Raw genomic sequence first — 22657 nt, 5'->3', positions numbered from 1 at the left:
CTCAGTTATGCTGTCTGATAAAGGAAGAAGGCTGAGGGTTGAGTTAAGGTTGGTTGAACTGGTCTGAAAACAAAATTTCACATGCATGTTATGGCTACAAAAATTCAATTAAATTAAAATCAGTGAAAAGACCCAGGCTGTCCTTCTCTTCAGCTATCTTAAGATTGAATTACCTCATTATCTAAGTCGAGAAAGGATGCTAATACCTGGTTCTTAAGCCTGTTATCTCAAGATAAGGATTTAATTGAGACTGGTAGAAAAATGACAAAAGTTGAGATGTCACAAATTGTGTTTTCTTGTGATAAAAGGGACATTTATTCTCTTCTCTCAACATAGCAATTTCGTAGGATTGTGTCCTAGTTTGTTAGCAAAACAAATATAAGAAAAATATATAAATATAAAATTAACGATTAAAACAAAATCTAATCAAATCAAATCGGAGAAACTTATGTCATTATCGTACCGATAGCAGTCCTAGCAGTGATGAAGTCAGTCTGCTTGCAAGGTTTGCCCTGACCAGCCAGGTTGAGTGCTGAGACCCTGAAAGTGTACTCCAGGCCCTCCATCAGGCCACTGCAGGAGTATTGGGTGGATTTGACCAGGGACTCGTTGGCCTTCATCCACAAAAGGCTGTTCCTCTCCTTCTTTTCAATGCAATATCCAGTGATGGGGCTGCCGCCATCACTGCTGGGACACTCCCATGACAGGATGACAAAGTCCTTGAAGACCTTGTTGATTTGCAGGTTTCTGGGCTCGCTGGGAGGATCTGTGGGGAAAAACAAAACAGTTAGTACATTTAGTCATGCCTGTAATAATTGTTGCCAATAATGGAGCTAAAATATTATGCTTTGGCTCAGACTCACCAAATGGACATCTGGCAATCATCTTCTCAGAGTAGATGGGTGAGGAAATGCCAAACCTGTTCTCTGCACGGACTCGGAAGCCATACTCTTTGCCAGTTGTCAGTTTGGTAACTCTGCAGCTGGTTTTGGTGCAGGACGTGGACACGGAGATCCAGTCTCCCTGGCTGACGTCACACTTCTCCACAATGTAATTGGTGATGTTGCTGCCGCCATCCTCCTGTGGGGAGTTCCAGAGCAGCGTGCAGGCATCGAGGTCCAATTCAGTGATCTCAAGAGGAGCCTCAGGGGGTCCAGGGATGTCTGCAGTGACACACAGGATGAGTCAATGTACTCTCAATCAATTCTCGGTTATTTGTAATTCACATTTTAAGTGTCTGTTGTTCAAACTGACCCATGACAGTGACTCTGAGGATCTGGTTGACCCTGCCGGTACTGTTCTCAGCGGATAGGCTGTAGTAGCCGCTGTCCATTCTCTTCACGTTCTTTATGATAAGCGAGCAGGTCGTCAGGGTCTTTACAATGGACAGGCGGTCAGAGGTGAGCACGTCCTCGTTGCCCTGCTTCCACTTGCAGAGGGGAGCTGGTTTACCTGCCACAATGGCCTCAATCACCATCTTGGATCCAGCTCTGACCGTCAAAATGTCAGGCATGATGATTTTAGGAGCCACTGGGACAAACAAGAAACAAAAAAGCAAAAGTTAGGGATTAATGAGATGATTTCAACTTTTCATTTATCAATGTATAATTACCCTGGCTTCAGAAATGAAATATTTGAGTTAGTATGAGTCTGTCAGGTCTACTCACAGAGCTGCTCCTTGACCTCGAACATTCCCTCTGCTTCTCGGGCCAGGCTGACTCCCACTGAGTTCCTGGCTGCCACTCTGAACTTGTACTTTTTTCCTTCCTTTAGACCAACCACCACGATAGTCAGGTCTTTTACCACAGAGTAAGGTGTCCACTTGTCCTCGGGTGCTCCCTCCTCCTGGTAGTCCACAACATAACCGTTAATCTTGGCTCCTCCGTCTCTGAGTGGCTTCAACCAGCCCAGTGTGGCGCTATTCTTGGTAATGTCCAATACATCCATCTTCTTCGGAGGGTCAGGCTCACCTGAGTGCAACACACAGCAGGTGTTAGGAAGAATAAAAAAAAAGGGAGAAGCAACAGAGGCAAAGGAACATGGTGGTTTAACATGCTAAATCTTATTCAAACAGTCTGTGCTGATACTTACTGATGGGATCAACAGCCAGGTAAGACTTGGGGGAGTCCTGAGGAACTCCGATGCCGTACTTGTTGCAGGCCATGACTCTGAAGTAGTATTCGATGCCAGGCGTCATGTTGGTCACCTTGAAGCTGGTCTTTTTCTGGTCCTCTGTACACTTGGTCCAGGTCTTCCTATCCACTTCCCGTTTCTCCACAATGTAGCTGGTGATGGGGCTGCCACCATCATTATCTGGTGGAGTCCAGGACAGCTGAGCTGATGTCTTGGTTATGTTGGTTGCCTCCATGTTGCCGACGGGACCAGGAGTATCTGCAGAGGATGAATTCAAGAATCACTTTGACCATACAGTTTCCTTACCCCCTGCCTTTTTAAGTGCTGTAAAAATTTAGTTTGTCATTATTATTATTATTATAATTATTTCTCACCAAGAACTTTGACACGGACAAAAATAGCTTTCTCTCCGGCTGAGTTGGACAGAGTCAGCGAGTATTTCCCAGAATCCTCTCTGGTGCTCTCAGGGATGACCAGGAAGGACATGCTGTCAACCTGGTCCACGTGACCTCGGCGGATCACATTGTCCACACCCACGCGCTTCCAGGTAACCTTGGGGGCGGGCCTTCCTCTGATCACAGCAAAAAGTCTGATTGGACAGCCAGCCCTCACAGCTAGGCCTTTCCTCAGACTGGCGTCCAGTTCGATCTCTGGAGCCTCTGTTGCCATTAAAACACATTGATGTTGGGATCATTAGAGCGTTGTGACGTATTTAACATGTTGTTATAGCATATGTTATGTTGTTATTCAGGGGCATCCGCTGTTGGCTTTAGTAACCATTCTTACCCAGGATCTCCTTGGGGGAGACAGCCTCCTTCAAGTAGGCGTGACGTCCCCAGCCAACCTGGTTTTGGGCAGACACCTTGAATTCGTACTCCTGCTTCTCATCCAACTGGTTGATGGTGAACTCTGTGATCACCAATGGGCCATGGGTGTTGATTCTCTTCCAGCCCTCTGTGGGTTTCTCAGGGTCTGCCTCGCTTTTCAGCCTCATGTCCAGGCTGTAGCCGATGATGGGAGCACCTCCATCATACACAGGTTTAGACCAGGACAGGGTGATAGACGTTTTGGTGCTGTCGCCGACCTTCAGGCCAGCAGGGGGACCAGGGGGCTCTACAGATAGAGACAGAAACACAAAGTTTAATAAAAATACTTAAACACCAGATCTGTTCTCTGGCCTGAGTACAAATCTCAAGAATATTTTTGAAGATGTAAACTGAACTGTGACAGATTCTTCAAACTCACCGATGGGATCTTTGGCTGCAACAGGTCTGCAAGGTTTGCTGGGTTCTCCCAGGCCGACCTCATTCTCAGCCTTCACCCTGAACTGGTACTCATGGTTGGGAATCAGGTTGGTGACTTTCATGCGTCTCTCAGAGATGGGGCTCTTATTGCAAGGCACCCAGCGCACTGCCCTCTTCTCTTTCCTCTCCAGGATGTAGCCGGTGATCGACTTCCCTCCGTCATTCTCAGGAGGAGCCCAGACAACGGTCATCTCATCTTTACTCACCTGAATCATGAAAGTATTAACAGTGTGAGTAAAAGATGGACTTGTTTTTTAAACTAATAGTATACTAATTATGGTAAAAAACGCAAATACCAGGCTGAAAGGTTTTTCATGTGAGCCAATTTTACTTACCTTGGTGACCTCAGGGGCTTCAGGGGGTCCAGGTTTGTTGAACTGAGACTTGACAGTGAAAGGCTTGCTCTCCATGGCGGGGCCAGTTCCCATCTTGTTCTCAGCCCTGACTCTGAAGATGTACTCATTGCGCTCCACCAGACGAGTGACGTTGCAGTACGGGGTGACCACAGAGTCTGAGTACGTGGACCAGACCATCCTCCTGGTCTCGCATTTCTCAAGGATGTAGCTGTCCACCTCGCAACCTCCATCATCCTCCGGAGGATCCCACACCACTCTGCACTTGTCGGCTCCGATGCCGGTGATCCTGAGGTTTTTCACTGGGCCAGGGACGTCCAGGACATTAACGTTGGCGTATGCCGTGAAGGTGCCGGCAGAGTTGGTGGCAGTGATGATATACTTTCCTGTGTCAGTGCGTCTGGACTTGGTCAAAAGGAACTTGGAGTAGTCAGGGCCAGTTTCATAGCTGATTCTTGGGTTGTCTCCGACAGCCTTGTCTTTGGTCCATTTGACCTCAGGCTGCGGCTTTCCTCTCAGGCCTGCCTCCATCCTGACCGACTCTCCGACCATCACTGTTAACGCTCCGGCCAGTTTCAGGTCGATGACGGGTTTCTGGATCTCCTCTTTCACCAAAATATCATCAAGTTTCACCCAAGCACTTTCACCTCCTTCATTGACCGTCTGCACCCTGGATAACAAATTATAAGAATTATAAGTAATCTACATTAGGAGTGGGCAACACTCAAAGAACACCATTTTGAGCCTGCAAAACAAACAGTATTTTTAATGAAGGATGGCAGTAACCTACCTGAAGGAGTACGTCTGGTTCTCTTTGCATTTGTCAGCCAGGAAGAAGGTGTTAGTGAGAGTGCTGGTGTTGAGTTTCTCCCACTCCTCAGCATCTTTGGCTTTCCACTCCAGGTTGTACGAGAGGTTGGGGCTGCCGCCATCATAGTCAGGCTTCCTCCATCTCAGATAGACGTGGTTCTTACCGATATCTGTGACTCTGAATTTCTCAGGCTCACCGGGCTTCTCAATGGGGTCAATGGCCAGCAGAGGGGTCTTGGTCTCTACACAGGGTCCCGGGCCCATCTTGTTTTCAGCACACACACGGAACAGGTACTCATGTCCATCCATCATCTTGGTCTTGATCTTACGATTGGTGCAGTTGGAGGTGATCATGGACCACATGCTAATGCTGGGCTCACGGCACTCCACGATGTAATTGGTGATCTCAGATCCACCATTGTCCACAGGGGCCTCCCAGTTGATCATACATGAGTCCTTAGTGGCGTAGGTCGTGTGCAGGTTCTGGCAGTGGCTGGGTCTGTCAAGCACATTGACTGTGATGGTGCAAGAGGCCTCGCCGCCCTCATTAGAAACCTTCAGGTTGTATTTGCCATGGTCAGCTCTTGTGGCCTCCTTGATCTTCAGGTGGACCACAGGGAAGTTCTGAATGATTGTGACACGTTTGTTGTTCTCCAGAACTGTCTCCCCCTTTGACCAGAGCACTTCTGGGTCAGGACGGGCCTTGATGTAGCCGATTATGTTTATGTTGTGTCCGACACGCACAGTGAGGTGCTGGCGGCAGGTTACATCCATCTCAATCTCTGGAGGGATCGTGATATCCTGAGCAGTGATAGACTCTGGGATTTCCCTGGGCTCTCCATCTCCAATCATGTTTGAGGCATAGACTCTGAATCTGTATGTAACGCCCTCCTCCAGACCCATCACCCTGTAGGCACACTGCTTGATGAAGTCGTCCAGGTTCACTTTTTTCCATTCAGTATCAGCCTTCTTCATTTCAACAGTGTAGCCCAGGATGGGGCTGCCTCCATCTTTGTTGGGTTTGATCCACACCAGGTCAGCGGTGGTCTTGCTGTAATCTTTAACTTTGGGGTTGACAGGGGGGCTGGGGACAGTGATGGGCCTGCAGGGCTTGCAGGGGTCAGAGGTGGGAGAGGGGCCACTATAGCCGGCAATGTTCTCAGCAAACACTCTGAACTCATACTCATTGCCCTCAAACAGACCTAGGACTTTGTACCTAAGGTCCTTGCAGGGTGTCTTGTTGACGCGGATCCATTTTCCTCCCTTGTGTCTGCGCTCAATGATGTAGCCGAAGATCTGGCTGCCACCATCAGATAGAGGCATGGTCCAGCCAATAGTAACCGAATCCTCTGAGATATCAGAGGCCTGTGGCTTACCAGGCGGGCTGGGTGGCATAAAAGAGTGCTCAGCGACAGTTGGCTTGCTCTCCAGAGGTGCACCACTGCCCATCTTGTTCTCAGCACGAATACGAACCACATACTCAACTCCTTTCTGGAGGCGGGTGATGTTGAGCTTGGTGGCAAGGCTGCCAGAGCTTACACCTCCCCAGGTCCCCTTGTTGGACTCTCTCTTCTCCACGATGTAGTTGGTGACAGGGCTGCCGCCATCATCCTTGGGAGGACGCCATTCAATCATCATGGAGTCTGGAGTGATCTCCAGGATGTTGACCGGTCCGATGGGAGCAGCGGGAACATCCAGGACAGTAACGTTCAAGGCCACGGTCTTGGATCCAGCTGCGTTTGAAACAGTGAGCAGGTAGATGCCAGTGTGGTTCCTGGTGCACTCATTAATGGTGAGCACAGTGGAGAAGTTGTCAGTGTCAACCTTGATGTTGCCCTGGCTAGTGAGCTCTTCTCCTTCCATGCACCACTTGGCAGTGGGAACGGGGATTCCTCTCATGATAGCTGGCAGCCTGATGGTGGTGCCGGCCTTCACAATGATTCCCTCAATTAGCTTAACGTCCACCTCGACAATTGGAGGCACTGTGGACATGCAGACAGAGGAAGTTACCACCTGTTACGACACTCATGATGTTCAGAAACACTAAAATAATCAATGTTGAGTCACATAAGTCATCTTATTGAGACACATTAGGTTGGTGATGTGTACTATAAGAAGAGTTACATCTGCATCAATAGCTACAGCAACAGAAAGTTTTGGTGAACCTCTTATTTGAACTGAGAATAAAAAAATAAATCATTCATCATAGTGTGGTCTAGACCTACTCTATATGTAAAGTGTCTTGAGATTACTATTGTTATGATTTGGCACTGATTATAATGAATTATATACGACCTAGCATGTATAGAGTGCTGGGGCTTTGTCCTGTATCTTACCCAGTTTTTCCTGGCAGAGGATTGGCACTGTGGTGTCGGGTCTGCTTAGGCCAATGGCGTTCTCAGCCCTCACTCTGAAGCGGTAGGTCTTTCCTTCCTCCAGGCCAGTCACATGAGTCTCAGGGATGCTAACAATCTTCCATTCGTCCCAGTCCTTCTCTCCCTCTACCTGATACTCCACCAGGAAGCCAGTGATCTCACTTCCCCCATTACGGTCAGGCCAGTTCCAGGCCAACCACACCTCAGTCTTGTCAACGTCTACATGGTGCAGGTCTTTGGGAGGACCAGGAGGGACTAAAGTAATGGAAGAAAACACATTAATGTTTGAATTGGTGAGTTTGAGCATTCACAGCAAACGCTCCACCTTCCTTCGACTCTCATGAGATTGATTCATAATAGTTGTTTTTTTTTTAAATTTGAGTAACAAATGCTTTTCAGAAGGGTCGTCTGTTGAAAATGTTGGCACAAAGATACGATATAATACACTTTAATCTGCTGATCCAGTGTTCAGTGTGCTGTTACTCACATAGTGGGTTCATTGCCTTTATGGCCTTGCTTGTGCTGACATATTCACTGCGACCATACTGGTTCTCAGCAGCGACTCTGAACACATAGGATGTGCCTTCCATCAGGTGCTTCAGCGTCATGCTGCGTTTCTTGGACGTTGAGCAGACAGGGACCCACTGAGTGGACGCCATGTCTTTCTTCTCCACTACGAAGTTAGTGATGCGAACTCCGCCGCTGTCCTCTGGGTCCTTCCAGGACAGGTAGCAAGAGTCACTCCTGACGTCAGACACCCGGAGATGCTGGATGGGACCAGGTTTGTCTGAAGAAAACATGTGAGAAACGTCAAAAAACTGTTGAGCTTGACTTTTCTTAAGTGACAGAAACAGAATGGATTAAATGCATCATTCCAAGTGAAGATTGATTATTCTCCCCGGACTTCAATTCTTACCGTAGACCAGCACGGTGCAGATGGCAGTCTTGGATCCTGCTGGGTTCTCAACAGTTAGGGTATAGTCTCCACAGTCCCCACGGTTACAAAACCTCATCTCCAGCTTGGTGCCTGTCTGGTCGGTATCAATGTCGGCCCTGGTGGGCACCTCGGCTTCATTCTTCTGCCAGGTGACGGTGGGGAATGGGGCACCTTTGATGGTAGCCATCAGAGTGATGTGAGTGCCGGCCATGGCCTTCACCTCTCGGGTCATTGCAGCATCCAGAATCAGCTCTGGGGGCTCTGAGAGACGTAAACAGGTGTACATGTGGCCATTAACACTGTTATATCACATCCGATGTATGTAGATGATAATCAACCACAGTAATAATCACTCACCAAGTCTGTCCTGCACTTTAAATGGTTCCTCCAAGTTAGCCGGTTCGGACTCTCCAGCAGCGTTGACTGCCATGACTCTGAAGCGGTACAGAGCGCCATCCTCCAGGTTGATGACCTTAAACCTGGTCTCCTGGCAGGAGTCTGGAGTCTGGTTCACCTGAGGCCAGCAACAGGACAACAGATTTAGAGAGATTAAGAAGAAGATATAATAAGAAAGTCATTGGGTTTTTAAAATCTAATAGATAAATCCTCTGAGACAACCGCCTCACCTTGCTCCACTCCTCCTCTCCAGACTTCTGGAACTCCAGCAGGTATCCAAAGATCTTTCCTCTGCCAGTGTCAGTGGGTGGCTTCCAGGTAAGAGTCACCGACTCCTTGGTGAAGTCGATGACCTGCAGATTTGTCGGTGGACCGGGTTTCACTGTGGCAAAGGACGGGGAGGAATTGTTGTAGTAAGTTGATACAGGAATAGCAATAAAATAAAGTGCCGCTGTAAGAGGTGAACTTACCGATGGGATCTTTGGCGAAGACGGGTTTGGATGGTGGGCTCGGGTCTCCTGCTCCCACGACATTCTCAGCGCTAACTCTGAACTCATACTCGCAACCTTGCAGCAGCTCAGTCACGCAGTACTCGACCTTCGGATGAATTCTCTCTGTGTTGCAGCGAACCCACCTGGAAGCAGAATTTAACTTATTTTGAAGCCTTACTACATCATAATTAATGGGGTTTGTAGGGGATTTCAGGGGGACATTCATAGACATTACTTGGGTATTATTGTTCAAATTATTTATTTAAAAGAACTCATTCATTGTGTGGATACGCTACAGTTCAGTGGTGGTAAGGTCTCAACCTTTAAGATGTTTCAGATGCAACTTTTTCGAAGTTGCGTGTGTTTGTGGCTTCAGTTTGTTTATAAAAAAACAAAAACAAAGTGAAATTAAAGAATATCTTTTCCTCAGCTCGTGTTTCCATTGTTTATGTTGTTATGTGGACACAGAGAGAGTAAAACTGACGCCATACCTTTACCCAACTAAACTACAGATGCTCCTACTGCTGTGTGTATTTGTGTACCTCTGGGCCATGGTCTCCTTCCTCTCCACAATGTAGCCTGAGATTGGTTTTCCTCCATCGGCAGGTGGTTCCCAGCTGATGAGGGCGGAGTCATGGTAGACCTCCTTTATTGTGGGCTGTTTAGGAGCGTCGGGCACCTCTGCAAAGGCAAACAAACAAACAAACCAACGGGTCAGACACAAACATCTCTCATCTTCTACCCAACACTTCCAGAACAGATTCCTCGGCTATGCGTCTCAGGACAGGTCAGGACTTACTGAAGATGTCTCTAGCCTTGCACTCTGCAGACAGCAAGGGGTCGCTGATACCGTAAATGTTCTGAGCCATGATCCTGATGATGTAATCACGGCCTTCGATCAGCTTCGGCACCTGAATCAACAGACAGCAGGAGGGGGACGTCAGTACGGAAGAGTCATTGTCAAGTCTTTGGCTTTGAGCTCAATATAAAACAATTATCAAGGACTGAGAGGTAACTTAAAATATTCCATATTGGTCCTGATCAGATCGTTCCTAATTCAAATTAAACTGTCATCAGCTTTAGACGGAATTGTATTTAAGTTCTTGTTTGGCAGCTTGTGTGTAGACATTTAACATTTGAGAACGTTTGAACCGGCTACACGGTGGTGTAGTGGTTAGCACTGGGGCCCTTCTGTGTGGAGTTTGCATGTTGTCCCCGTGTCTGCGTGGGTTTTCTCCGGGTTCTCCGGTTTCCTCCCACAGTCCAAAGACGTGCAGGTGTTCGATTCATTGATGACTCTAAATCACCCGTAGGTGTGAATGGTTGTCTGTCTCTGTTCGTCTCTATGTGTCCTGTGATAGACTGGCGTCCTGTCCAGGGTGGACCCCGCCTCACGCCTGATGCCAGGCTCCAGCCCCCCAGCGACCCCGACAGGGACAAGCAGTTGAAGATGAATGGATGAATAAAAGAACTTTTGAACCTTTTTTAATATCAGTTCTGAAACTGTGTCATACATGTGTAGGTAATAGCTAGTCCAAGTAATGTTAAATGATTAATAATGTAATGTAATGTTAATAATCATTCACTGCCTCCTGTCTTAATATTAGTTCATTTAGTCTTATTGTCTGTTTATGTGAGAATAAATCATGAATCATTATACAAAATGAAACCAGCGTCCAATAGATGATGTATTTTATATCTAAATTGTAGCCTGGAATAGGGCTACCATACCTCCAGTTTTTATGTATATATGTAATTTTATGTGCAAACAAGTAGAATCAAATGAAGAATGAAGACCGAATCAAAAAACTGTTTTGGTAACTTGGGATCTTTTCTCTGCTCACCCTGCAGGTGGTCCTGGTGCAGGACGAGGTGACGGGCATCCACAGGTCTCTGTTGGTGTCTCTCTTCTCCACGATGTAGTTGGAAACGGCGCAGCCTCCGTCGTCCAGAGGAGGGTTCCAGGAGATCACCATGTAGTTCCTGTAGACCTCGTTGAACACCACAGGGCCCTCCGGAGGTTGGGGACGGTCTGGCAGGGAAGAACAAGCATTAAGGTGTTTCTCCAGGTTTATTTAATACCACATTCAAAAATACTGGGTTTTAGAATATGGAAACATGTTTGAGTATGAATATACAAACCCACACAGCATGTTTTTCCCCTCTCCAGTGTGTATTTCCTGACTATAACATGTGTTATAATGATAAATAAAATGAATAATATGTAGACGACCATGGTGGCCCGACACTACAGCCAGCTGTGTTGAAATTACTCCAATTATTATTTCCATACTGTGTAGGAACCCTGTTGAGGTGGTTCAGGATCATCTGGTAAGGATGAACCCTGGGCGCCTCCCTAGGGAGGTGTTCCAGGCACGTCCAGCTGGGAGGAGGCCTCCGGGAAGACCCAGGACCAGGTGGAGAGATTAGATCTCCACACTGGCCTGGGAACGCCTCAGGATCCCCCAGTTAGAGCTGGTTAATGTGGCCCGGGCAAGGGAAGTTTGGGGTCCCCTGCTAAAGCTTATGCCCCCGCAACCCGACCCCGGATAAGCGGTTGAAGATGAGATGAGATGAAAAAAACTTGAGACCTTGTGGAGCAGCGACTCACCAACTACGGTAATGGCACAGATTCCTGTGCGAGTTCCGGCGGCGTTGTCCAGGCTGACGCAGTAGCGCCCGCTGTGCTCCCTCTTGGCCTTGCTGATGGTGAGGCTGAGGTGGCGTGTGGTGCTGTGGAGGCTGAGCTCATCGTCCGCCTTCAGCTCCTCGTCGTCCTTCTTCCAGGTGATAGACGGGGCCGGTTTGCCGCCGAAGCGTCCCGACAGGGTACATGTGTCTCCCACCTTCACCATCATCTTGTCCCGGAAGTCCAGGTCCAGAGATGGTGGTTCTGAGGGGCGACAGACATGAAAACCGTGTGAAATTCACAACACAGCAACAAACATATTCATCATTACCAAGGCTGAAATTCTATATCGGAGCATGTCTGCGTTACTCACCGAGCTCGTCCTTGCACTGGACAGGTTTGGTGGCGAAGGAAAATTTGCCCTGTCCGACGTGGTTGGTGGCGGCGACTCTGAACTCGTGGCTAGAGCCGTCCTTCAGCCCTGTCAGTGTGAACTTCCTGTCCATCAGCTTGGTATCACCACCTACTCGTGTGAAGTTGTCCCGGCCGATCATGCGGGACTCGAGGACGTACTCGGTCACCTCAGCACCGCCGTCATACTTGGGCGGTCTCCAGGACACCGAGAGGGAGTCCTTGGTTACAGCGGTGATCATCAGGTCCTCGGGACGCTCCGGGACGGCTGGAGGATGGAGGTTTTACTTTAAACATTTAAAGTTTCCTGTTAACTGCTTCTAAACTCAAATAACTCTCTCAGAACTATTGTCTATATTATTATTTGTACGTTTTCCCTGCTCTGTACTGACGGTTATACTTCAGGTTGTTGAGTGTCAGACTTACAGATGGGGTCCTTGATGAGAACCATCTTGTCAGTCTCGATGAAGGGTCCCATGCCGATGATGTTCTCGGCTGCGATCCTGAAGAAGTAGCCCTTGCCGTCGAGGAGTCCCTGAACCACGGCGTTATTCCTCGTCACCGTGTAAGACACGGAGGTCCAGCCCATGCGGTCCGACGGCCTCTTCTCAATGATGTAGTTGGTGATGGCAGAGCCGCCGTCGTCCTCAGGGGAGTACCAGGTCAGCTTGCAGGAGTCGTTGGTCAGATTCTCGCCAGCGAAGGGGAGACCGACGGGTCCGGGGACATCTGGAGAGTGGAGGGAGGAGGGAGGGGGAAGGGACAGGAAGTCAGAGACTGGTTAGACACTTGTCAGGTGAATGAAGCACCTTTCAAACACACAAAGAATCACCAAGGGGTATCAGTTTATTTGAGGTTTTTTTTCATGAACACGTAACAAAACTCTCCCTCCATCATGCCATGCACCCTAACCTACCGAGGACCTCCACGATGACGGCCTTTCTCCTCTCTCCTCCTTCGTTCTTGGCGGTCAGTGTGTAGATGCCCTGGTGCTGGCGTCTGCAGTCCTTGATGACCAGTGAATTGGAGATGCCTGTCTTCTCCACCGCGGCCTCTTTGGGCACCTCTGCGTCGTCCCGGCACCAGGTGATCTGCGGTGCGGGTTTTCCAGACACGTAGGCGATGATGCGGATGGTGCCACCAGCGTGGACCACGATCTTCTCCTTCACCGAGGCGTCCAGGTCCATCTCAGGAGGAACTGGACGAGGAAGGTGGCGATTTGTAATTAATAAAATGTTGCATCATCAGGAACTCGATGTGTCCACAGGTAGGTGTTCGGTGAATCGGAGACTTACTTGTTCTGTCCTTGACTTCGATCAGCTCGGACACGAGTCCCGGCTCTCCCACTCCGGCGGCGTTCACGGCTCGGACTCTGAAGCGGTACAGACCGCCTTCCTTCAGACCGGCCACCACGAACTTGGTTCCTCTGATCTCGGTGTCCTTCGCCTGGAGAGAGAAGAGAGGAATACAACTTTCTTAGTACCTAAAACAGGAACCTAAGTCTATGATGTAAATCCTTGGTTTCTGTGTGTTGGTTAACACAACAGTCGAGCTGTGGATGAGTGCTGGGGGGATTGCGGAGAGGAGTCACATGGGGGTTTGCAAATGGTGACATTTGGGGTCATAAACATTGGGTAGTGTCTTTGTAGGATGTAAATGTATCCAGTGAAGGAACCAGAAGAAGAAACCTTTTATGATTGGAGGCGGTGAAGTCAACAAACATAATCATAATGTGTTTTTTACCTTCTCCCAGGTCTCCTCGGGCTCCTTCTCCTCGTCCTCTGCGCCGCTCAGCAGCAGCCTCCTCTGAGCCTTCTTCTCCTCCTCCTCCTTGTTCACCTCCTTAAACTCCACGATGTAGCCCGTGACCTTTGACCCTCCGTCCAACGCAGGCGGGATCCACTCTAGGTCCACGGTCGATTTCGTCCAGTCCGTCACTTTAGGAGTGGGCGGCCCGGGAGGCTCTGCACACACACACACACACACACACACACACACACAGGTTACTCAGATTGTCATTATAAAATAATATAATCCCAGTAAAGCACAATTCACTATTCACTCGTGCAAAATCTGAATTTCCTTTGTGAAAAAAACGTCTCTTCCTCCTCGTTTTATTTTACTTTTTGTTGTCTACTGTTGTTTTTACAAGTTACTTATTTAGGTGTTTTTTATCTTATTATCAAATAAACTCACAGAATAAGAAAATCCACATATTTATAGGCCCGCTTGTGTTTCAAGACGTGTGTTTCTGAGCTTGAAGGTTAAAAAATGACCTTGGAAATAAAAGTCAGATAAAACATTTTAGTGCCTTTGAGCGTTTTCATCACTGAAGTGAATCAATGAAGTTGTCCGACTGCAAAATGTGGCTGAAAGTTGCGTAAAGTTTCCAGAATGTGGCTCTTGTGCAAAGATGTCGAATGATGAGCGTCATCAGAAATTGGTCCGTGCTTGTTTTGACTGAATGACAACAACACTGACTTTGCTTTAGCGAACTAGCTGGATAGCGTTAGCGCAACTTTCTTGTTAATGAAAGTCTTTCTTTCTTTTTAATCACTTAAAAAATAAACAAATGTCTCTAACTGGACACTTAAACTGTAAAACAATTCAGAGAAATTCAGGGTTTGAATAGTGAAAGGAGAGAAAATTCTTACGGATGGGATCTCTGCACATGACAGGGTCCGAGGGCACGCTGGGCAGACCGCAGCCTGCGGCGTTAGCAGCGATGACCCTGAACTGGTACACGGCCCCCGCCTGCAGGCCAAAGACGTCCCAGTTGTTGCCTACGGGCACTGCTCGGATCGGGTCGCGGTTGACGCGGACCCAGCGCTTAGCGGTGGTCTCCTTCTTCTCGACGAAGTAGCCTGTGATTGAAGAGCCGCCATCGTACTTGGGCTCCTCCCAGTTGACGGTCATAGACTCCAGACAGACTTCTGTTACAGTCGGCTTGTCACACTGTCCGGGGACGGCTGTGAGAGGACGGGACAGTAACCAATGCATCAGCTCAGGCACTATAACACAAACTACAACACTAATATTCATATTTACAAGGAACTTAAGAAAAGACATAGAATTTGACACGGACAGGATTGCGGAAATTCTGTAACTGAGACATATTAGTGTTGACTGAACTCACTGAAGAGGTTTCTGGCCTTCTCCGGCTCGCTGGCCAGCGGAGGCCCGACTCCAAGCTTGTTCTGGGCCATGACTCTGAACTCGTACTCGTGGTTCTCCGTCAGCCGGGTCACCACGTAGGCGCACTCCTTGGGGTCGTTGGAGACATGGACCCAGGACTTTCTGTTTTCCTCGCGCTTCTCAACCACGTAGTTGGTGATCTTGGATCCACCGTCGTCTTTGGGAGCTTGCCAGGCCAGGCCGATCCTCTCCGCAAACACCTCGGTGAACTTGATCGGTCCGGTAGGCACGCCGGGAGGTCCTGCATGGGGAGGGAGGAGGGAAGGAAGGTGAGACACAGAGGTGAGTTTGTTTTATGGTTAAATGTTCGTGGAGCATCAACATCACCTGGAGCGAGATTGTTTCGATTGTGACGAGCTACAATTGTACAGGTGTGATTGGACAAGCTGATGTGACGACGTGTTAAGTGTTAAGGTTTGTGTTTCTCACCGAGCACGGCGACCTTGATGTCCTTGGTGACGGTGCCCAGGCTGTTGCTGGCTGTCAGGCTGTAGAGGGCGCTGTCTTTCCTGCTAGCCTGCTGGATCAGCAGCGTGCACTTGTCGTGGGTCACCAGTTTGGTGAAGTGCTGGTCGTACTGGACGGGGGTCTTCTCCTCGGGTTTGGCCTGGCTGGCTTTCTTCCAGGTGAGTGTGGGGAATGGACAGCCGCTCACCTTTGCCACAATGCTGACATCACAGCCCTCCTCGCCCTCCATGGCCTCACGCAGCACAATGGTGGGAGCACCTGCAGTAACACATCAGAGGCTTTATTAAAGTGGTCTGCAGGACGCAATTAAAACCAACCAACAAGCGAGAGTTGATGCAGCATCCGGAAAGCGTTTAGCCAAAATGTTCTTGTTCAGTCCTAGATAAATAAGCAGGCTCTGATTGGCTGAAGAGGATTCACTCACATGTCTGATCCTTGATGACCAGGGGTCCAGCGGTGGCGGACGGTCGGCTGGGTCCGGCGGCGTTCACAGCTTTGACTCTGAACTCGTATTCTCCTCCCTTCAGATCAACGACAACAGACAACAATGTGTCAGACTCTTAGGACAACTTCGTCATCTTTATCCCACCTTATTGACCCTCCTTTTTTAAGAATCACTTTTGGGAAAAATACTTTTTGAAGACCAAATCTTGTTTTCTCTAAATCCAATGATTTCAAACCCATCGTTCCAAAAACAAAAACAAAATGAGTCTTTCTTCTCAAACCAGAAATAGTCCTCTGGAGGAACGCGTTAAACAAACGTTGAGCCTCTTTTTTCGGGAACATCACTAAGGGCTCACTCACACTGTCCTTCCGCACCGGGCCAAAACAGGTTTTTCGGGTCAAGCCTAGTGCGTTTGACCAGTGTGAGTGCAACCGCTCCGCGCATAACTGCGGCCAGCTGGCCGTCCACGGCCCGTCTGAGAGAGGTGGGCTTTTGTAAAGCACGTTTGCACATGAGCATGTGTACGAGCACGATGCCTACGGGGGTTCTGACATAATTTATGTGCGCCTGTTGGGACATAGAAAAAAGAAGGAGGGACCATGCTCGGACATTTCAAACAATGGCGGTGAAAGGTTCACGTTGGTGTGATGCGGAGGTGGAGTGTTTTCTGCAGATTTGGTCGATGAAAAGATTCAAAAACAGTCGACAAGACGCACAAAAACTCCGAGGTCTACGGAAAGATCTGGAAACAAAGCCACGCATCGCCATGACGTCATCAATGCGTGTGACGTGTTACGGCGTGATGACGTATAGGCAGCAAGAAGCATTCTCCGAGGCCCAGGTAGTGTGAGTACAAACGGGCCTGGAGGGGGGGACAAGGACCCTAAAGCACGGGGCACGGGACGGAGGCACAGTGTGAGTGCGCCCTGAGTCTCTCCATGTTTCAGGCCCTTATCACGGTAAGTTGTCTCTATAAACAGTGTTGTGATTGACAGCCGTCACTAAAGGAATCCTTTCACAGATGTTTGGCTCCATCTGCTGTTGTGACTCTATACTGACATGTAACTCTCACACTGTGACGCAGTGACTGTGTCTATAGAAGCACTTACTTACTTTTACCTTTAAAAATTAGACCCCGAAAATACGTCCACCCCCTTTTCCAGGAAAATAAAACACTGTCTTATATTCGGAAGAATAAGGTAATTACGTAAAAGCGTCAAACACCACACATTGCTGGATAAATACTGTATGTAAAGCGCGACATACAACAAACCCACTGTGCTAATGAGTGTTACTGAGCTTTAACGAAGGCGCGAAGTAGTAAAGTGAGCGCGGTGTGATGCTTTGAAGGACATAGACCGACCTCCTTCAGGTCCTCCACCACGAAGGTGAGCTCCTCCACGTCTCTCTTGTTGCACTGCTTCCACGTCTCCTTCTCCTTGCCACTGGTGTCCCAGCTCAAACGCTCGATGACGTAATGCTTCACGGGAGAGCCGCCATTGTTTTTGGGAGGCTCCCAGCTCAGGGTGACTGTGTTCTTCGTCACCAGGTTGACCCTCACCTTGGTGGGGGGGTCAGGGGGATCTGAGGAAGAAGGGGAGGGAGAGGAAGATCAGCATCAGAACGATCACAGTGAAGTTTCAGCAGTTCTGTATCTGTAGTTGGAACCGCAGGTGTGTCCTCACAGATGGGGTCTCTGGCCCGGGCGGGCTCAGTGGTGACGGCGAGCGGTCCGAATCCAAGTCTGTTTTCAGCGCGGACCCTGAAGAAGTAGTCCTGACCTTCCAGCAGGCCTGGCACCACGTACGCCTGGCTGGCACAGGCTGCATTCACCTGATGACAAATCAACCGATCCATCAGTTAATTAACCGCAAACAGCAGAATTTATGCTGAACGATGACTTTCGGACAGCAAAAAGTCTACACATCTACTGCTGTGGGCTAAAAACGCACCCCGTAGACTTCATCTTGGCTCAGAAGATGACTCCACTTATACGTAGCCCTCTATAGATCTGCTTATATGAAGCTACCACGCTTACTTAATAACTCGCTCTTCTGGTTTGTTGAACTTGAATTGTTGAATTAGATTATTGGAAGTCACTTTGGACAAAAAGCGTCAGCTAAATAAAATGCAATGTAATGAATATATATATTAAATTAAATGGAATTTAATCAATTTAAGTTTAAATTTGACTTATAATGATTTTATTACGAGTCATATCCCATTTTATCTATTTTCTTTCTTTAGGGATTTAATTATTGTTTTGTTTTTGATGATTTTAATACTGTATAAAAGATTTGTGTCTTTTTTAAAGCACTTTGAGCTGCATTTTATTTCATTTATAGTTTTTATAGTAGATTATTAAACACGTGGTATCCACAGAGTATCAAAGTACCTCTACTTTTGAAAACCTTATTATAATGGTTAGGAAGGTTATAACACATTCAATACCATGTGCTCTGAGCATAAAACTAATGATCCGTCTTTATGAATCCAGACTCGACAGTCGAACAATGGCATCATCGTCAGTACTAAAGAAAACAAACATTTAAATTGAAAGTTTAATCAAATTGTGGATTCGCAGATGAGGAGGTAGTTGGCTAACCAGACAGCTAACGGGCTCTTTGCACCATTAATAGATCCAGAACTAGAGACTAAAACCCAGAACCCAGTCACATCCTGTTAAGGGGCATGCATCAACCATTATTCGATCATTATGGGTTTATTTTTGTCCTAAAACTCAGCTAAATTTACAAACAGATAAAGAGTAATTGAAGAAACTGAAAGCAGAATGAAATCCTGAAATACTAGTTAAACGGAAAGTTACTTGAAAAAGACAAACTAAAATAACATGGACGGAGAGATGGACGGAGCAGTGTTCTACCTTTGTCCAGGCCTTATCATTGACAGATCTCTTCTCGATGAAGTAGCTCTTGATTCTCTCTCCTCCGTCGGTGTCGGGGAGTTTCCAGATAAGCCTCATGGTCGCTCGGGTGATGTCAGTCACCCTCAGGTCCTTCGGAGGTCCGGGGACGTCTGCACCCAGGAGAAAATTACACTCAGACCTCCAAGAACATCAAAATGAAGACTACAACGAGGAGACTTAAGGGTCTATATGTGAACAATAGACATACCGAGAACAATGACTCTGACGTTGACGTGTTTCTGTCCGGACTTGTTCTTGGCGGTGATGGTGTAGCGTCCTGAGTGGGTCCTCAGACTGACGGGGACGGTGACAACGGACGTGGTGTCGGTGGACTGAACCTGAATACGCAATAACAGTTTGGAAATTAAGACCAAAATCGATAAAACATGAACACAACAGCGCTTCATAACATGATAGTTGCCTTTCAGTAAATAAGAATATATAAATTGCGGTGAAATCATCATTGTGTGCTGATCTCACCTCGGAGTCCACAGGAAGCGTGTGCAGCTTGTTCTTCTTGTGCGACTTGGCTTTGCCATCATACTCCCAGGTTACCTTGGGCTCAGGACGACCCTTGATGGTGGCGGGGATCCTGATTGGATCTCCAGCACGGATGCACAGCAGGTCTTCCGCCAGCACATCGATGGAGATGGAAGGCGGCACTGTCGAGTATGAAACACCGGTGGAAACATCAGTGAAGGACAGAGAGGCACACGCAGAACACACCTTTGGATTATGGCAAAAGTCATAATGCATTCATTGCAGTGAGACTTTGAAGTAGAACATACGTTTGACGTCCTGAACCAGAATCTCTGGGGTGCGTGGGCTGGGGTCGGAATCACCGATGTCGTTGACAGCGATGATCCTGAAGCGGTAGAGTTTCAGCTCCCTGAGGCTGGGCATAGTGAACTCAGTGGAGGGGATGAGGGAGTCGTGGTCGTTCACGCTCGCCCACACTGATGAGCCCTCATCCTGGATCTGGAGGATGTAGCCCTTGACGGGGCTTCCTCCGTCTCTCTCTGGTGGCTTCCAGGACAGCGAGACACTGTACTTTGTCTTATCAACCACCTCAGGAGCAGCAGGCATGCTTGGAGGAGCTGGATTGGAGAGCAGCAGTTTGTAAAAATAGTGTCCAATTTGGGAAAACCAAATATATCATCTTCCAAAATACAAAGGGAACCAGTCTGTTCAAGATCATTGAATAACAGTGAGTTTGGTTATTGGAGTTTATTTTGATGTGAAGGACTTACTGAGTGGATCGACAGCAAAGGCAGAGTCGGACGGTCCGCTGAATGGTCCAATTCCTGCAGAATTAATGGCAGCAACTCTGAACTCGTACTCTGTTCCTTCGATCAGACGAGTCGCCTGCATGACACAGAAAGAAGTAGAGTGGATTAAACTGACTCCTGTGGGCTAGCAGCCCTTCCTAAAGGACTCGGTCCTTCCTTTCTGAAGGCCGGCGAAGGACCTCCTTAAAGGTCTTTGACAGACCTCTCTTGAGGTCTATAATGGGATTTCAAAAGGTTTGTGATGGATCTTCCCAAAGGTCTCCCATGGATCTATCTAAAGATCTGGAGCTTCTTTAACCCATCTAACAGACCATGTTAATAACAACTCACCAATCTCTGTGACAGACCTTCTTTAAAGTGATGAACCACCCTAAAGGTCTACAGGTCAGTTAGGGTTTGCTCTGAGGTTCTATTTGGCTTGAAGGCAGACCCTACACTCCCCGTCAGATGAGACATGTCTTGAAACTACAGACTGAGAGATGAAACATCAATTTACATTCAACGTGTTAACAAAGTCCAAGCAGCTCACCTGGTACTCCCAACCTTTCGTGCCCCTCTTGGTGACTGGCACCTTGTTGACTTTGGCCCAGTACTCAGTGTCTTTCTCCCTCTTCTCCAGCCAGTAACCGGTAATCATAGAGCCACCAGTGTCTCTGGGAGGCAGCCAGGTTAGGGTCATGTGGGTCGTGGCATACTCTGCAATGGTTGGTTTCTCTGGTGGGCCAGGAAGGGCCAATGGGTCTGAAATCAAGACTTCCTCTGTTGCGCAGGGTTCGGATATACCGTAGCGATTCTGGGCTTTGACCCGGAACATGTAGGATTTGTTGGTCTCCAGGTTCCAAACCTGCAGTAGAGAAAGGCAGCGTTCCCATTAGAGTCAAGTCCCTGTTATCATTATTGATATTATTGTTATTATCAAGACATACCCCATATTTCCTCTCGATGACGCAGTCGTTAACCACCTTCCACTGTGGTTCAAGTGGAGCCTCCTGTCCCTCTTCCAGCTCCGGTTCCCCTGTCACAATATCCTTCTTCTCAAGGATGTAGTTCGTCAGCTCACTGCCACCATTATCCAGTGGTACGTCCCAGTTGAGGTAGCAGGACTCTGCCCTGATGTTGGACACCCTCACATTCCTTGGTGGAAGTGGTCGGTCTGAGAGGAGAGCAAAATAAAGTTAGCACACGCCGTCTTCTCTGCCTCTGATTGAGTCAGTGGTTGTGTTTCAACTCACCCAGCACCATGACAGTGGTGGTGTGGGTGGCCAAACCCATGTTGTTGGAAGCAGACACAGTGTAGCTGCCGCGGTGTCTCCTGTTGGCTGCTGAGATGATGAGCTTGGTCTTTGCGGTCATCCTGCCGGTCACCTCCGACTCTATCGTCACTTGCTCATTGGGCTCCTCGAACACCACTTCATCCAGGGACCACTCGATCTTAGGGACGGGGAGGCCCAGGACATCAGCGGGCATCTCAATGGGTTCACCCTTCTTCACGGTAATGAAGTCGCCCTTGAAGTGCTTTGTCATGTGGACCTCAGGAGCCACTGTGAGGGACAGGACAGGAACAAAACAAATCAAAACAAAGCAAAACCACCGGAACGCACTTTTCACACTCCACAAATGGTTCGATCCTATTTTGTTTTCATATATCTCAAGGAAAATCTTAAATATAAAAGTAGGATTAAGGGTTTTTGAGACTATTCCAAACACGCAGCCTTACCTTCATCGTCTTGGATGATCACAGACAACGGGTTGGTTGGCTCACTCTGTCCAATTAAGGTGACGCACTTGACCCTGAATTCATACATCCAGTCTTCATCCAGGCCCTCCACAGTCATGGTCAGGTCGGGGCAGAGCTCTGTGTTGCAGGGCTCGAAGGCCGGCTTGTCGTGCCTCTTCTTCTCAACAATGTAACCGAGGATGGGGCTGCCACCGTCATTACGAGGTTGCTTCCAGGTCAGTGTGACGGAGCTCTTGGTGCGTTCGGTGTATTTGAACTTCTCGGGGTATGATGGCGGGCCTGCAGAACCACCAAAGCAGGGATTAGTTTTGACTGAAGACTTAAAAGAGAGAATATTAGGCATTCATTTCTGAATCGACATCAAGTGATTTTGCGACTCACCTTGCGCGTCAATAGCGTGGATGACTGGAAGCTCTACGGGCGGGCCCACACCATACTTATTCTTGGCACTGACGCGGAATATGTACTCTGTACCCTCCACGATGCCCATGCATTCGCACTTGGATGAGATGGTTTCAACAGGCTGCCTCCATATCTGGCTCTTGGGGTCTCGCCGCTCCACGAGGAAGCCGGTCAGGTCGCTGCCTCCATCGTCCCTTGGGTCGTCCCAGTTCAGGAAGATCATCTTGCGAGTGACGACAACAGGCTTCAGGTCCGTGACAAGTCCAGGGACATCTAAAGATAAAACAATAGTACCTCTGTGTTAATTTCTATTTCATAGCATTAGTTAATTATCAAGTCCTGCCCCGTCTTTATG

At 48.2% G+C, this 22657-nt stretch overlaps 1 protein-coding gene across 1 annotated transcript in view; it reads right to left on the bottom strand.

Annotated features, from left to right (window-relative positions):
• The window catches only part of ttn.2 (titin, tandem duplicate 2), a 225914-nt gene that overhangs the window by 53184 nt on the left and 150073 nt on the right, over positions 1–22657 (bottom strand). The window contains exons 154-194 of the mRNA XM_083921112.1: positions 22282–22575; positions 21880–22179; positions 21395–21703; positions 21089–21315; positions 20692–21006; positions 20124–20238; positions 19662–19970; positions 19354–19535; positions 19082–19211; positions 18832–18983; positions 17633–17780; positions 17311–17531; positions 15927–16023; positions 15464–15760; positions 14976–15275; positions 14494–14808; positions 13583–13803; positions 13135–13285; positions 12756–13037; positions 12266–12568; positions 11802–12107; positions 11411–11692; positions 10644–10831; positions 9599–9710; positions 9342–9480; positions 8779–8942; positions 8539–8690; positions 8270–8426; positions 7892–8173; positions 7463–7762; positions 6937–7230; positions 4581–6582; positions 3773–4460; positions 3379–3643; positions 2920–3246; positions 2508–2792; positions 2092–2391; positions 1668–1970; positions 1255–1530; positions 864–1163; positions 464–766 (exon numbers count right to left, since the gene is read on the bottom strand). Coding sequence (XP_083777238.1) covers positions 464–766; positions 864–1163; positions 1255–1530; positions 1668–1970; positions 2092–2391; positions 2508–2792; positions 2920–3246; positions 3379–3643; positions 3773–4460; positions 4581–6582; positions 6937–7230; positions 7463–7762; positions 7892–8173; positions 8270–8426; positions 8539–8690; positions 8779–8942; positions 9342–9480; positions 9599–9710; positions 10644–10831; positions 11411–11692; positions 11802–12107; positions 12266–12568; positions 12756–13037; positions 13135–13285; positions 13583–13803; positions 14494–14808; positions 14976–15275; positions 15464–15760; positions 15927–16023; positions 17311–17531; positions 17633–17780; positions 18832–18983; positions 19082–19211; positions 19354–19535; positions 19662–19970; positions 20124–20238; positions 20692–21006; positions 21089–21315; positions 21395–21703; positions 21880–22179; positions 22282–22575 — 12093 coding nt within the window. The remainder of the gene's footprint in view (positions 1–463; positions 767–863; positions 1164–1254; positions 1531–1667; positions 1971–2091; positions 2392–2507; positions 2793–2919; positions 3247–3378; positions 3644–3772; positions 4461–4580; positions 6583–6936; positions 7231–7462; positions 7763–7891; positions 8174–8269; positions 8427–8538; positions 8691–8778; positions 8943–9341; positions 9481–9598; positions 9711–10643; positions 10832–11410; positions 11693–11801; positions 12108–12265; positions 12569–12755; positions 13038–13134; positions 13286–13582; positions 13804–14493; positions 14809–14975; positions 15276–15463; positions 15761–15926; positions 16024–17310; positions 17532–17632; positions 17781–18831; positions 18984–19081; positions 19212–19353; positions 19536–19661; positions 19971–20123; positions 20239–20691; positions 21007–21088; positions 21316–21394; positions 21704–21879; positions 22180–22281; positions 22576–22657) is intronic.

This window comes from Echiichthys vipera (genome assembly GCF_963691815.1).
Source record: "Echiichthys vipera genome assembly, chromosome: 10".
NCBI classification, from domain to species: Eukaryota; Metazoa; Chordata; class Actinopteri; order Perciformes; family Trachinidae; genus Echiichthys; species Echiichthys vipera.
Note: the sequence above shows the minus strand (reverse complement) of the source record. Positions and strands in the feature narration are given on the sequence as shown.